At 36.2% G+C, this 15,066-nt stretch overlaps 1 protein-coding gene across 4 annotated transcripts in view; it reads right to left on the bottom strand.

The window, feature by feature from the left end:
* LOC145214946 (C-myc promoter-binding protein-like) overlaps positions 1-14,839 on the bottom strand; it is a 30,535-nt gene extending 15,696 nt beyond the window's left edge. For 3 of the 4 annotated variants that reach the window (XM_080083585.1, XM_080083587.1, XM_080083589.1), the window contains exons 1-18: positions 14,568-14,839; positions 14,167-14,319; positions 13,691-13,785; positions 12,196-12,356; positions 11,911-11,980; positions 11,308-11,477; positions 10,668-10,912; positions 10,219-10,285; positions 9,327-9,385; positions 8,516-8,660; positions 7,905-8,080; positions 6,884-7,076; positions 5,689-5,806; positions 4,118-4,355; positions 3,437-3,659; positions 1,705-2,063; positions 1,005-1,297; positions 281-409 (exon numbers count right to left, since the gene is read on the bottom strand). In XM_080083585.1, coding sequence (XP_079939711.1) covers positions 281-409; positions 1,005-1,297; positions 1,705-2,063; positions 3,437-3,659; positions 4,118-4,355; positions 5,689-5,806; positions 6,884-7,076; positions 7,905-8,080; positions 8,516-8,660; positions 9,327-9,385; positions 10,219-10,285; positions 10,668-10,912; positions 11,308-11,477; positions 11,911-11,980; positions 12,196-12,356; positions 13,691-13,785; positions 14,167-14,319; positions 14,568-14,725 — 3,052 coding nt within the window. In that variant the 5' untranslated portion in view covers positions 14,726-14,839. The remainder of the gene's footprint in view (positions 1-280; positions 410-1,004; positions 1,298-1,704; positions 2,064-3,436; positions 3,660-4,117; positions 4,356-5,688; positions 5,807-6,883; positions 7,077-7,904; positions 8,081-8,515; positions 8,661-9,326; positions 9,386-10,218; positions 10,286-10,667; positions 10,913-11,307; positions 11,478-11,910; positions 11,981-12,195; positions 12,357-13,690; positions 13,786-14,166; positions 14,320-14,567) is intronic. The other variant, XM_080083586.1, reaches the window with a different exon arrangement.
* Positions 14,840-15,066: the final 227 nt, after the last annotated feature.

The following is a 15,066-nucleotide window of genomic DNA, read 5'->3' as shown; positions in this document are numbered from 1 at the left end:
CACACTGTTTCCACCTATAAAAGGTCTCGTTACTGCAGCATGGCTTTTTGACCAGTTACTACCAACAAACTGGAGTGCCGTTGGATGGCTGCACTAGCCAATACGGCCTATCTCTTGTCACCAGCTGCGCTGATGAGACCTTCGAACAGTGTTGGAAACAGTGTAACAGTGGAACAGTGTGCACCTTGGAACAGTGTGCACTGTCTGCAGCTTATTTTAGAACATGATTTGGGTGAAGACAAGCAGATTGGTATTTTGTCATTATACAACATGTACCGACCTTTTGTGCTGCTGATCCCCGCTATCTCATTTTCATTCTTCGCTACTTCAGGTTTCACATATTTATGTGGCGATCCGCGTCGTATCAAGTCTTTTGGCATCGAGTTGTAACCGTGATCACTCTGGCCACCTACAATGGTTAAAAAAGCTATTAACGTTGTTTGCATATAACCAAACACCATGGCACAATTAGTTACGTTATTTCGGTTTAAAAAAACAAAAATGAAACCCCACACATAAAGAATCGGTAAAAGATTTTCACAATGAAATATAAAGTAAGAGGAGCTTTCAGAAATAGTTCTGTTATCATAAAGCCTCAAGCCGTTATTAAAGCTATTTTTCTCTATTCTGGTACAATAAATTTGAATTAAGTCGACCTGTTTTATAAGCGGGACGAAATTGGGACACGAATACTAACGCCCAAGCCCAAGAACGTTTTTTTAATAAAGCCGGAATAAGGCTCCAAAGTTAGATTTACCATCATGAAGTTTTACATTGTGACAAAATCATCCCGGATGTAAATTCAGGCCAAAATCAAGCCTGTTTTATATAACTTAAGACTGGGAACGTTTTTTTGTCTTGTGGATACGTTTGATTTCAAAAATAATGCAACTGACAATCTCCTGGCTTTAAATACTTGTATAACTTGTTATCACACAAAGCTATCTCTACACTGTTCCTGAAATGCAGGTCACAACTTGGGAAATTCCACCACCAGCAAGTACCTGTACTTTTGCATTCTTCTTCATGCGAGTCAGCGAGGAAAAGTTTAGACTTGCCTCCTACTGCGTTTTGACCATCCGTCAGCACCTCAGACCTTTCCACGGGCATTTGCTTCTCCGGTGAAGATTTTTCAGTGGAAGAGGCTGGCGGACTGCTGTCCAAGCTGGTACGGCTTGTTGTGTCGAAATCTGAACTGACATCGGAGCTCCCAACTGCACTCGAGCGCCTCCTCAGTCCGTAACGGAATTTCTTGGTGGCGAGAAACACGTTGCGCAGCTTTTGCCAAAGCATGTACCTAGGATTTTGATAAAGGCTGTGTTAGGCTCGTAATTTATTAGATTATTGTGAACTTATGGTCATTTTGAAAGAAGGTTCGTTCTGTGAAAAAGGTTTGTAACTATGGGTTCGAAGTTATAATATTCCAAACTGGTAATGTTTGACCCGCAATGAGTGCAAAAGATCGCTGGAAAATTACTGAAATTTTAGATTTTATGACAAACAGCATTGCTTGCAGATAGGACTAGGTGGACATGGAGTAAGCATTATATTCAAAACTCTTAAATTGAGCAGCGCATTTGCCCCAAAAACTGCCAAATATGCAAAATATATTTCACTTTAATGGTAAGGAGTAATCATGTTTTTATTTAGGACCGTTTATCGCATATTTAAACTAAACAAAACAAATATAAAAAAACGGCTTACCCATCTCTATTTGACGTTGGCCAGGTTCCTTCCAAAACAGCCTTGTTGTACAATCCATACGTAATCGCACTCAGCTGGGCTCCCGACTTCTTAACGAACTGAAACACTCGAACGGCGAGCGCGGGTTTATTGTACACAGCACAGAGATGCAGTAACATGCGGTAGTAGGTTTCATCTGGTAGCGGGAAGCATTCCTTTTCTTTCAGGGCGAATAGGGCATCGTGGGCTGTACGCAGAGCAGCCGATTTGTGTCTGCAACCCTGCACAAAGGCTGGAAGACAAGCGAACCATCCGCCGTATGTGTGGCTGAGGAGAAGACGGGCCCAGAGCTGCGGGTCTCCGTTGTGAAGACGAGAGAGCTGCGAAACGGATTGAAATGTAAGGTTAGGTATGGGGTTTGTTATTGGTAAATGTAATATCAAGCAGGTATGAATGTAACACAGCGTAAACTAGAAGATTGTGCATATTTTTAAAACGAAATTTTGTTTTAATACAATTCACGCATTTTAGTAAATCAAACGAAACAGAAAAACAACTTATCACAGACCATTAGTCATCAAAAATACAACAAGGTATATTATAGAGAAAAGATCTAAGGTCGTTGCAAATGCAGCTTGTTTTGTGACAACTCGGCGCCTTAAATTCAAATGCACACAACAACTCATCCAGGCAAGCTGTGTTTTCGGGAGGAAGTATGATGGGAAACATGTTTGATTGATCGTTACATCGTGACGTTATTCTTTGGTTTACGTAATGCCACATTACGTAACCTTCCATGTTATCACCTCTAAATACATGTGATCACACAGTCTCCTGACACCTACCCTAACCACGTAGTACTTGCATAACGCTAATGAACATTATAGTCTGACGTAGTGGGTTTAAATTGCACTGTAGGCTAAATTTATTTTTGGGTGCATGTCAGTGGATCTCAACTGGAGTCCATGATGCCTTTTCGGGAATGTTAACTATTTGGTAATAAACTGGAAATAGTTGCATATAATATATTGAATATTCAGTACGAAACAGCTTATCCGAGTTACTGGCCATTTATTGTTAGCTGTAATTTGTTGATATCACTGCTAGATATTCTGTAATGTTATTACGACCCATATTGCGTTCTTTTGACAACCACGTTTCAAACGTAAACAGTAAATCATTATTCATCCGGAAGGACGGCAAAAATCGTAACAATAAAATCATGACGAGACATTTTCTTCCGGCTTCACACAGCAAAATCAATTTGTTTACAAGCGAGCATAAGGTTTAGCCATATTCAGTAGTTTGATTCATATTTCGCGTGTTTGCTGACGTGGTATCTTACACGTGTTTTTATGTTGCAATATTAGAAACAGTTACATAAATCCAAATTTCGACACACGCTTGTAAATCGGGCAGGTTCGGTTCTGCTTTTAATTTGGGCCCGACAATGCACTAAGCCTCATTTGTGGCGCAATTTTAGCAACATTGAGGCTAAATGCACAAAACAACTTTCCGTTTTCGGGTTCGTACTTTTGGGTTTGAGTCCCAGTTTCAGGCCTGTTTAACATTCTGACACACGCACAACGCAAAACAGTGCGTCAGATAGTAACCATTTTCCAGTATCACTACAATCAGTTTTTGTTTTCGACAAAGTAAAAACAGGATACAGTATTTCGGTACACTTTAATGATTCATCAATTCTACATCGTACGTATCGGCCTATATAGCATTGACAGCAAGTCAAATTTACCTTATGCAGTGTTCTCACTTCCTGCTTCGTTCGTCGGCCAAAAGTAAAGGTATCAGATTTTCGTCTTTGTCTGCTCATACTCCCGTTGCGAGGATCGCTCTCGGCTTCGTCCTCGCCGAGAAAAAAGAGCTCATCCTGCAGCTCAGGAAAAGTTGTATATTGGTAACCCACCCCTGCTGGTAAACCGTATTCATCCGGGGGCATTATCATCACCGTATGTTCACTGTATGCAAATAATATTAAAATTTTAGCACATGGGGGATTGTGTTTTTGATATCATAAACCAGTAAACCCAAAGGGAGTATTTCAGGCTACATCGGTGCTAAATCCAGCTAAATGTTTGCAAAATTCTACTTTACAGTGCAGCATCCAGTTTCAAAGGATAAAACTTCCAGATCCTGTACTTTAGTAAGTACAACTATTTTACAAAAAACTACGTTTTGGGGGCCTGTAGGTAAACTGCTGGGTCATCCGGGGTCAAACTTTGGTAAGGGTAAACTGATAATGGGTGCAAGAGAATACATTGCCTACAGAACAGAAGCGTGCAATGTTTTTTTCCAATTAAGAAATAGAAACCTTAGTAGGTTTGATTTTTCTTATGCCTTTAAATGTTTTGTCGGCATTTGTTTAGCTCACAAACATTCAAAGACACAGTTAAACGAAAATTTCTATACATTTTACCTCTTCAAGGAGTCATCAGCCTCAATAAGACGAACATTATCAGATGCGTGTTCAGGTGTTAAGCGGTCGATGCATTCGTCGAAAAACACCAAACTGGATGAGCGACCCGCTGCGAGGTCTCCCTCCCCACCGGCAAATGACGTCAGAGATCGTTCCTCGATGAAAGAGGAAAAAAGTTGTGTGCCCGAGAGTTGAGTAAAGAAACGTTGACTCGCTCGCTCTCGACTCCGAATAAACTCTGCCAACGAAAACTTCCTATTTTAACTCATTTACGTAGGAGTTTAAAATCAGGTATTAGGAAAGGAGTTTTTCAAAATGGGTATAAAATTCAGTTTTGTGAAAACTCTTAACTATAAACAAAGAAGGCATACGATTCTGATCGAAATCATGTCAGAGTTGTTGTTTTTTACTTTTGACTTGCTTGTCTGTTCATTGTGTAGGTTAAAAATGTGCTTAGAAAATAGGTGTTGTTTGGCAAAGTTAAACGCAATACTGGTGTACAGGGTTTTTTTTAAGGTTTGGTTTGGTTGACCGCTAAGTAGTTTTAAGAGACCGCAAGTGTTTCATTTAAATACCAAAAAATAGCCATATTTGCTTAAACGAATTATTTATTAGGCTACTGGCAAATTTTGGGAAACCGCTGGAGAAATTTGGGGGACCATTTCGGTCCCCCAAAACACCTTAAAAAAACACTGCTGGTGTATGTTGTAGAGATTCATTTTATTATTTCCACTTATATTTATTCTTAATATGACATTGTGGTTGAGATGTATTGCTGTACATCTGAATTATACATTAGAAATGTAAAAAGGAACTAAAAGGAAAGTGGCATGACCTGTTTATGGCAGCTATGGAAATAAAACCAGCCTATAATACACCAAAAACTACGTATTTCAGTGGCTTTATAATGGAAGATGCTTTTTGACTGAATATAGTTTAGGACAGTGGTTCTCAACCTTTTCGCCTTTGTGGACCCTTTTCGGTGCCGTAGTCTAATTGCGGACCCCTTAGAAGTTTTAGGTATTTTTGTCCTTTTTTATTAACAAGCAACCAAAACATGTTGCATAAAGTTACAACCACATTACGTTCTGGACCAAAATTGTAATCCCTTTTTCTAGGTTGCGACATCGGGAATCAATAAGAAAGAGCCATTACAGTGTAATGTGACGTTGTTTTCCACTGACAATTTGCGTCTGCATCACAATGGGGTTTAGATGTCATAATGCACTGTGGTTTGTCGCCTATGAAGAATGTTTTCAAACAAGTTTCATGCAATTTTTTAAATGCCAAAGCGATTTTTTTCAAATAGCGATTGATTAATCTTGTTTTGCGGGAATTAAGAAGTTGTCGCGGACCCCCTGAAAACGCTTGGCGGACCCCCGGTTGAGAACCACTGGTTTAGAAGAAACATTAAAATGCTGTTGTTTGAAGAGACAGACATCCAGCAAACACCCTATATTGAAAACTTGGACATAATTATTCTCCCAAAAAAACTCCCAATATTAACTGGTTTCTAATGGTACCAGCTTACACAACCTTTTAGACACAGCGATTGTGGCTCATAAACTTGCCTTGGATGTTAAACAGAGAGCTGGGGTCAGTTGTGCCCACACTTGGTGCTTCAGTGATGGGAAGAAGAAATTGTCTGTAACCCTTCATAATAGCGCACATCATTTTCAACACTGCTTCCTGTAATAAGATTATAATACTGCTAATCAATGACGGTGTAGTGTGATATACCAAACAGTGGGATAAATGCCTTCACAATTTTGAAAGAAAATTTGTTTTAATTGAAAAACAAAATTTGAAAGAAAAGATTTGATACACAAAAACTCCTGTGAAGTAAGGTTGAGAAAATGGCCTACTATGTCAACCTAATTTGTAGTAAAAGGATAAACATGTACCACAACCGGTATTCTAAAACATAGCACAGTCCTAAGTTGTAATTACAAGTTTTCAAGAAACTACTGTTTCTAACCCTAGGAATTAAATATATACAGTAAAAAGCTTTAACATACTTTTTTAATGAAGTCAAAAAAAAATTTAAAAAAATTTGGACGAATTTTCTTTTGCCTTAACGGCTTAAAACATCAAGATTATACAGTACAGTAACATGGCAACTGAAAGGTAAAAGCCATGAAAGTGGGTGAAGGAACATTTCTTTACACTACACAGTCTGGAGAAAGCTATTGTATTCAATATTCTTTTAGCTCTAGTCATTACACATTGAGCGACATAGAAAATTACAAGTAACACAAAACAAGTTTTGCCACTGGTAACTGACCATGTAAAGAATGTGCTTTAATTTGCTATTTGTTAACCATATTACCACCAAAGTACCTTTCATTAACTTAACACCATCTAATCAAATCATAAAAAAATGTTGAAGATTGAAAAGAAAGCATAACACCCATTGATTTTTTAACTTATGTAGGCTTAAATATTTTCTAGACTTTTTAGAAATCTAACTTTGATTTGAACCTGGTCATAAACCAAAGGTACACAATCAAGCATAAGGGGCTATTAAAAGCAATATGCAGGACTTCTGCCTTACATAAAAAGGAAAAATTAATGCCATTCGTAAAGCCCTGCTAAAACTTTCTCTAAACAAAAAGGTATTCATTTAACTTGTGATTGTCATTTTTTTCCTCATTCAAATAGGCAAACACAAAAGAATTTGCTACCAAGACTTGTGAAAACAATAAAAGTTAGTCCTTTATATGTAAATTATGCTATTCAAAAGTCTATTGAATTTCTAGATCGTACCTGTACAGCAAGGTCAAGCTGTCTGTGTCTCTCCTGCCTTGTCATGTCAGGATCAAGCATCGAACCTCCACCAGCTCCTGTAGATTCCTCCCTGGGACATTCCTTTACTTCTTTAAAGTATTTCTGCAGCACAGAACGCAAATACTTGGCAGGCTTCTTGGGCAAAACCTTCCAGCTGAGTTTTTCTTCTATACTGAAATAAATTTTATGGTATAAATTTTGTCACAATGTTAAGATGAACATAAATTCATTACTGGGATCAACCCTGAAGCATCTATGCATGATCACGGTACTCTCTAATATAAACCACAGTTCACCAGCCCCAGTGAAGGTTTCACTATATGGCAAGATTTAGGTTAGAAAATGACAGGGTATAGGCTAGCCTGGGGTTGGACCCAAGATATTAGTCTTCCCGGGACTCAATTCAGGCCTCGCATACTGTGATTTGTCAAAACATTTTCGTAAATAGGTGTTCAAAACTAAGTGCAAAAAACTAAGTTAGTTTTAATCCACAAATACCTCTAAACGTCATAAGTACCAATAATCACTTTTAATGAAAATTAAAGCAGAAATATTTTCTTGTGGATAACCGTTTTGTTTTTGTACACATAGATTTCAGTTCATCCAGTTTAAAGTGCTTTTTAGGCCAAACATGTTTAGTCAGACCTCACTATCATGGTTGATAAAGGTGCGCCACTATTGCCAATAAACCATTCATAAAAGTTGTTAAAAAAGTTGTTAATAAAAAAATGGGCCATAAAAAGAACATTGGCGTAAAACAGTTATGTAAGATATTTTAAATGCTTTAGGCAATAATATGTCCCCATTCTACCCACTTTACTTGGCCACTTTGCAATAAGTCGTTCAGACCATTTACAGTTTATGAGTTTTCTGAGAAATAAGTCAAAATATATTTAGTCCATCACCATAAAAACCCTCATAAGTTAATGAGACTGTAAAGCACAATTGTAAACATTGCCGCTTAGGGGCACAAGCCCTGTAATAGTCAGTTACTACTTACACTGTTATGCTGTTGGTGTCCAAATTAACACATGCTACATCAGGTGGGGGCTCATACAGGTCAAAGTAGCGTGAATCCACACCAACAATAAATGGACATGGAGCCTCAAGTACATAACCCATCTCTAATGGACAGAGTGGAACATACGTACATTGCCATTTGAACGGAAAAAGCAACTGCAAAAACATATTTTTGTTTAAAAGATGTAATAAAATACCGAGTTATAAATGCTTGATGACATATTGTTGAATGGCAATCTTAAGACTTTTTGGTGTTGTGATTTATATGAAATAAAGTCAATGTTAAAAAAACACAGAAAATTCCATTACATACCACTGATATAAAAGCCTAAAGTGTATTTTTTAAAACTCGGTTTAACGCAAGAAAAACACTTTATTTGCCATGTCATTGCCTACAATTATAAGCATGTTTAATCCATGTTTTGTATTTATTTATAGCAGATCAACACCCAAATGGAGATTAAAGTACAGGAAATGTCACTGGTTTGCAAATAAATGTTCTTAAAATATGTAACAAATGAACAGCGATAAAGCAATTTGTAAAAACGGAATAGTTAATTGACAAACATAGGAATAAAGGAGGTATCTCACTGTTATCAGAGCCTCAGCCACACAAGTGATTTCAGCTGGTCTCAAGGAATGAATTACAATCTTGTGTTCAGTCAAAGCCAGAACAAGTAAAGTTATTGTGTTTTCTGGTCCCAGGTCATCAAGAAGGGCAAGAAATGAAGCACCACTGTAAATCAAAATCTATTAAAAAATTTCCTGACAAAACTTAGATATGGAACACTATATGTGGAGCTGTTCATAAGTTTAATGATGAAAACAATGGCCCAAATAGTTTATCTATCGTTTTAAATGAATCTTGTTTCACATTTTTTTATCAATCTTTACATGTCTCACATGGATATAAACGGGCGCAACCAATGTGTATCTTGGTATTACTGATGATGACATGAGCATTAGCCGAAACGTTTAAACAATAAAGCTTATCACTTTTTATGTCTTCTTGGGCTGTTATTTTCATCATTAAATTTCGGTTTGTTGGGGATTTTTATTGATTTTTACAATCCTTACATCAAAGAAAACAGACGAACAACAAAACTTTAGGAAATGAAACATATACAGTGACAATTTGTTTTGTAAATGCAACAGAACTGGATTTAAATTAGCCTTGTCAAAAATACACCACAAACTGAAGTGCCTAGAGGGTTTTCTTATCACGTTATATGTGTCCTGTTGACACACTGATACCACATGTAGCAAACCAGATGGCCAGAGGCACTACTAAGCAAAATACTGAACAATTGGACAGTGACATGAGGTTTAAAGATATTACATGGGGTTAAATGATCTTACAAGAACAAGGGGATTAAGACCTAATAGGATTAGTTAATCTTACCTCAAAGGAATTGGTGTAATCTGTGGCCTTGTTAGGATTGTTGTGTGCATTGGTGACATCTAAACCATAAAAAAAACACAATGTGAGTATATGAATTTGTCTTTACAAGCATCAAATTTTATTAGATCAAATCAACCCACGCTGCAATAATCTAGTTAAAGTGTTTGTGTCAACTTGTAGTGAAAAAAAACTTAAAATGCTTATCTTTGTTTTGTAATTGTTTTTCTCAGACAGGTTTAATCACACTTTTATCAAAAAATATAACAAATTCAAGAACTGAGGTTTATGTAAAGCTTTACAACCCATTTCCCAGATGCTATAAGAACATAGAAATGCATCTTGGTTCATTATAAACTGATAAATAGGTCAACTTGTCAATATAAGGGGACAATGTGCCAATAATATTGACAAACTGTGCTGTGATTCACACATACCATCTGGAAAAAAACTGCCTTTTTCATGGCACATACAATAAGTTGTAAAGCAATAAAAACTGAGAACAACAATCAGTTGAAGCATAATTGACATGTTTACAGTCCTTTTGCACACTTAATGCAGATTTACAATGCTGACAAAGTTAATAACAATGTTGACTTTTAGACGGGTTGTTGTGCAAATGGTCAATAGGGGTTGGTATGAGATATTTGCAGACAACACATATGTCAGGTGCAAAGATATATTTTCTACGTCAACAGGTTACAAGCATGTAAAAGTAAACCAGAATTTTTTTTATATATAATATTAACAAAAGTTGATTAACTACACCTTTTATAGTTTCACAGCTTTTAAAATTAACTTTAAAAACAAAATTTTTGGATCCATCACAGTATTTATAGTTTAATGTCAAACAATTCAATATCAAAACATGTTACATTGCAGTACAATAGATTACCTGGTATTGGACTCTTGGACGCTGGGAGGTTGGAAAGGGTACATTGTGCATGAAATGGGCAATGTGTCTGAAAGGAAAATTATATTATTTGGCAAGCCTCACAAGAACATATCATCAATCAATAAAAAACAATTTTGAGCTGAAAATGCTTATGTTTAAGATAGATTTTTGTAATATATGTTGTACAAGAAATTTAGAAAATAAAATCTTCTGTATACATTTCAACTTGTTTTTATGTCACTAGGCAACTTAAAGCAATTTATTGCTACAACATTTCCTGTCTATGCTGCCAAATAAAACTCACAGCACCATGGCTTGTAGTACGAAACAGGAAATAGTTGTTGTGCAGTTGAGTTTCCTCGATTAACTTTGGTTAAAGATCAACCAAAAGAATAAAAATCACACAGTATAAGTGCCATAACAGATAAAAATTTAGCCAATGAATTTACCTTTCTACTGGAATAGGATGAGCGATAGGTGACACTGTAAGTCGATATAAGTACATGAGTACATCCCTAAAGGCTGCGAACATAGGCCAGCGAGACAGCAGACATATAGCTTTGTTGGTGTGGACAGTTTTGACGGTCCGTGACCTTTGCCCATCACCCCTAAGGAGGCCCAATTTGTAGCGTTGCTCATCGGTCAGTTTCTCTTCCGGATAACTTTCATAAAAGGAAACAACAGCACAAAAGACCTGTGTAATAATGATTCAATACATGAAGGAAGCATTTAAGAGCAGTCCCAAGCACTTGGTGCATTGCAACAAACACAAAAAAATATTTTTGATTTTGTAAGCTTAAATGTCATTTGAAATACTATGACAAATATTTATGTTACTATAATTGTACAGGGTCAGTTGGAACCAATCATACATGCAGTAGTATCTTAATTTTTACCTTGCAGCACACACAAAGTTAACAACAAAAAAGTGGGGATTAGGATATGCAGATTTGAAATATTTTGGCTTTTAGCATTTATGCAAACTTCGGTTACTAAGCTGACAAAGGGGTTAGCTGTAGTATATAATGCACTGAACTACCCAGTCCAACACAATCCTTGACTGTTGAAAACTTGAGAAAATAAAATTACCTTTTCTGATGTTTCAGTTGTTAAAACGAATGATGAGAATGTTGGCAGGGGATGTCTAGTTTTACTCGACCAGCACTCAATGGTGGCACCCATAGGTAGGCAGAAAAGAGGGACAGTGGCAGGTAATGCAAAAGAACCAGTGTCTTCGGCGGGATATCTTCCCATGAAACCTGTGAAAACAAAACATATTTTTTTGCCAGAAACCAACACAAACAAAAGTTTACAAGTTTCACCAATTTGGATAAAACAGTTCTATTTTTTTTCTCGGTTTATAGTTTTATTACTTTTTAAAAAAAATCTTGTGTAAATAAATGTTCTGATAGTTTATGATAGAACTGAGTGTAGAATATATTGTTTAGGCAGCAGCAGTTTATTGGCAGATAGTGACAAGCCTCTCGTTTATGTCCATGCATTATTGATGAGGTCCAAAGACAGAGCACAAAATTAACAAGTGCCCAAGAGGCACAACTTTGTGTGGCAACACATCCATAAATACTGTATGAGTATGAATGGGAGTCTCGATACAGCTTTAAGAAATCTTGCGTAATTGAGAACCACCTGCTGACTGCGTGGGGATTTTATTTGCCGTTAGGCTTAACTTACCGGCTTTAAATGGCAGCGAGTCAACTTGTCTCATGGATTTTTTGTAGCACAGATGAACACTGGAGCCAATCTATAATGAGAATCAAGTGTCATTGATTTTAACCACAACACAGTCAGGTTGGAAAATTTTACATGACTAAAATTAGGCATCAGAAATGTATTTACAAAGTTAATACATGTTTCCTTTTATATATACCACAAAGTCTGATTATTCTGAGCAAACTTCTACTGTAATTGTACTATAAAAAAGACTTCAACTTAGATTTACTTAAAAGTGTCACATACCAGGCCTTTATTTAAGTTCTTGGGGATCTGACAGAATGCATATGGTGCCTTTTCCCCTTTGTTGGTGATGATGATGCATATATCAGTGACAACTAAGGCATTCTGTGGGGCCGATTCCTTTGCTCGACGATACGTTAAATAAATCGGGTGGCTGCCCATGCCTGAAAATCACAAACAAGCTTCAATTTAAAACTACACCATTTTGCTGCATTGGATACAAGTAAATGTACACGTTTAAAATGTGAAAAAATTGCTTACAAAAGATATTAACCTGTAGATTTATGTACAACTTGTGATGTAGGATTAACCTTTATGATCAACATAACATTTTTGCTGTGTGTGTCACTATCAATGATTTTAATGAATTGGGTAATTACATACATCCCATCCAAATGTACAAATAGTACATGCTTTGTGTCATATTTTAAAGCCAGTGTGGCTTATGTCAAATTACTCAAGCATAATAGCCTGGGGGCAAACAAGAATTGGGCCAAGATAACGACTTAGTATATCATTAACTGCAGTAAAATAGTTAAAATGCCGCAGATTTGTAACCACATCAGTGCCAGAGGCTCATATATAAGCCCTGCACTGTTTTGGTTAACAGAACATTTAAACAGGAAGTCACTGAAGTTTTTGTGACAGACATTACATCACCTCTGCACATGCTTTTGTTGAAGCGTTAGTAAATGCATGCATGTCTCAAATGTAATACGACGTTTTTGTCGGGTACCCTTTTGTATAACCTAGTGATACCCAACCGGTGGTCTGTGTACCATTAGTGATGCCATTCCTGGTGGTACGGGAATACCTATTTAATTAAATTATTCCATATTTTTGCACACAAATCACTTATTCTGACATTAAATGTTTGTTACTTAAAACACTGGGTTGCATATCACATGCTATGCAGGTGCAAAATTAGGACGCTAGTAACTATTTGCAAACAAAATGTTTTGTCTTAAACTGTTTTGTCATAACTACGATTATGCTGTCACCATTAAACAAGTTTTCCGGATATTAATGTATACTGCAAGTGCAAAAAGTGTTGAAATGTAATAATTTTAAATTCTTTTTGTACAATGTGATAGCTGATGTCGAAAAACATGATGTACAAAATATTGTGTCAAATGACGTTTTGCCTCACATTAGTCGGATGTTGTTATAGAATTTTTAGATTCAAAATGTAACAGTAGTCAAATAAAAAATACCTTTTTACGAATAAGAGGTACGCCATTGCGATGCGTAATCTTAACATGGTACATGATCACAGAAAATTTGGGAATCACTGATTTAACCTGACTAATCAGGTTATCTTCAAATGATTTGCTAGTTTATGTTTTCACACATTTAAAAAAAAGTTTGATCCAAGTTACACTAAACAAAAATGGTATATATAACTTGGAGCAAATGTACACCTAAATCAAATGCCCTATAGCTCTGATTTTCATTTGCATATTATCAGGGTAAGCCATTAGTGCATTTATGAGCTTACCACTTTTGTTGTTGACATTAGCAGACTTTCCTGCAGGGGTGGTTTCCAGAATTTCTATACCAGGTCGAACGGTCTCCAAACCCTCATAGAAAACCCTGTCAAAAATTTGAATAACACCAAGTCAGCCTTTAATTTTTAATTAAATGCAAATGATTTAAAACACAAGCAGGATGTTCAATTGATCAATAAATCGGTTCTCCAATACAGAACCAATACTTTATGCCTAGTCATATGTTTCAAACTTATTCTATTTACATTTCAATGAACATTTTTTACATATTTTTTTGAACATTAAACATTATATATTGCATTGCTTTGTTTTTAGTTTCGAACAAGTATATACTAGTATATACATTAAAACAGATTTAGTTATACTTAAGCTTGTATACCTGGGACATGTGATTTTTTCTAATGGTAAATATCAATCAAAAATTCTATCTTACGCTGTGAAACATGTAGATACATGGAACACTTACCCAAGATCAATAAGAGGAGGCTTATCTTTGCCCCTTCGGTAACATAGCAACAGATTATGTGCTGTTAGGCTTCCATGGTTCAAATCAGCAAAAAGGCCAGTTGGTGTTTGCTCAATGCATGTGAAACCTTGTGGACATGTCTCTTCAAGTGTCCTACACACATGATGTGCATTAAAGGCCTTATCAGTTATTTTCTCATAATATATATTGTAATGCACTGTGATCCCTAAATTTAACTTAAACCATGGCATCACACAAGACCTACAACTGCAACAATCACATACAACAGCAAATTTTTACTTTTTTGGATGTGACAACTTTATGGAAACACTACATGCTGCAACATTGCTAATCTCAGAAGCAGCTCTTGTGCAGTACACCTTACTAAACATGATTTTTACCTGTCAATCACTGAAATGTCCGTTATTGGGTCTTTTCTTTGGTCACTCAGCTTGTGCTTGGCATTAGGAAATGCTAAATCTTCCTCCAAGGGTTTGGAACTTTCAGTTAATCCAGCAACAACAAAATATTCAGCAATTTTCGGGTATTCCTCAGACATTTTGTCAACAGTAAAATTAATCCATACAGAAGAGTCACAAATTTGGTGTAAAATTTAATATTTTGTTTTAGCTATGTCGCTTAAATCTAAAAAGTAATCCGCAAATATACAAAATCGTGAACGCTTCAGGTCTGATTCCAGCTATAAATTTATGTTCAGTGACTATATCTAAAGATAGGAACTCCAGACACAAACATAAGTATAGAGCATACATTGTACAACAAACATTTCGCAATCGCTGTTGTCATCATATTAAAAGAGTAATACATTACTAAAGCATATACAAACTATAGTTTGTTTCTCAGATTATAATAGTCTTGAAACAGCGATGTTGGTAAAAC

This window comes from Phallusia mammillata, chromosome 2, assembly GCF_965637545.1.
Source record: "Phallusia mammillata chromosome 2, kaPhaMamm4.hap1.1, whole genome shotgun sequence".
In the NCBI taxonomy this organism is placed as follows: Eukaryota; Metazoa; Chordata; class Ascidiacea; order Phlebobranchia; family Ascidiidae; genus Phallusia; species Phallusia mammillata.
The sequence above is the reverse complement of the archived record's forward strand: the minus strand, read 5'-3'. Positions and strand labels throughout refer to the sequence as shown.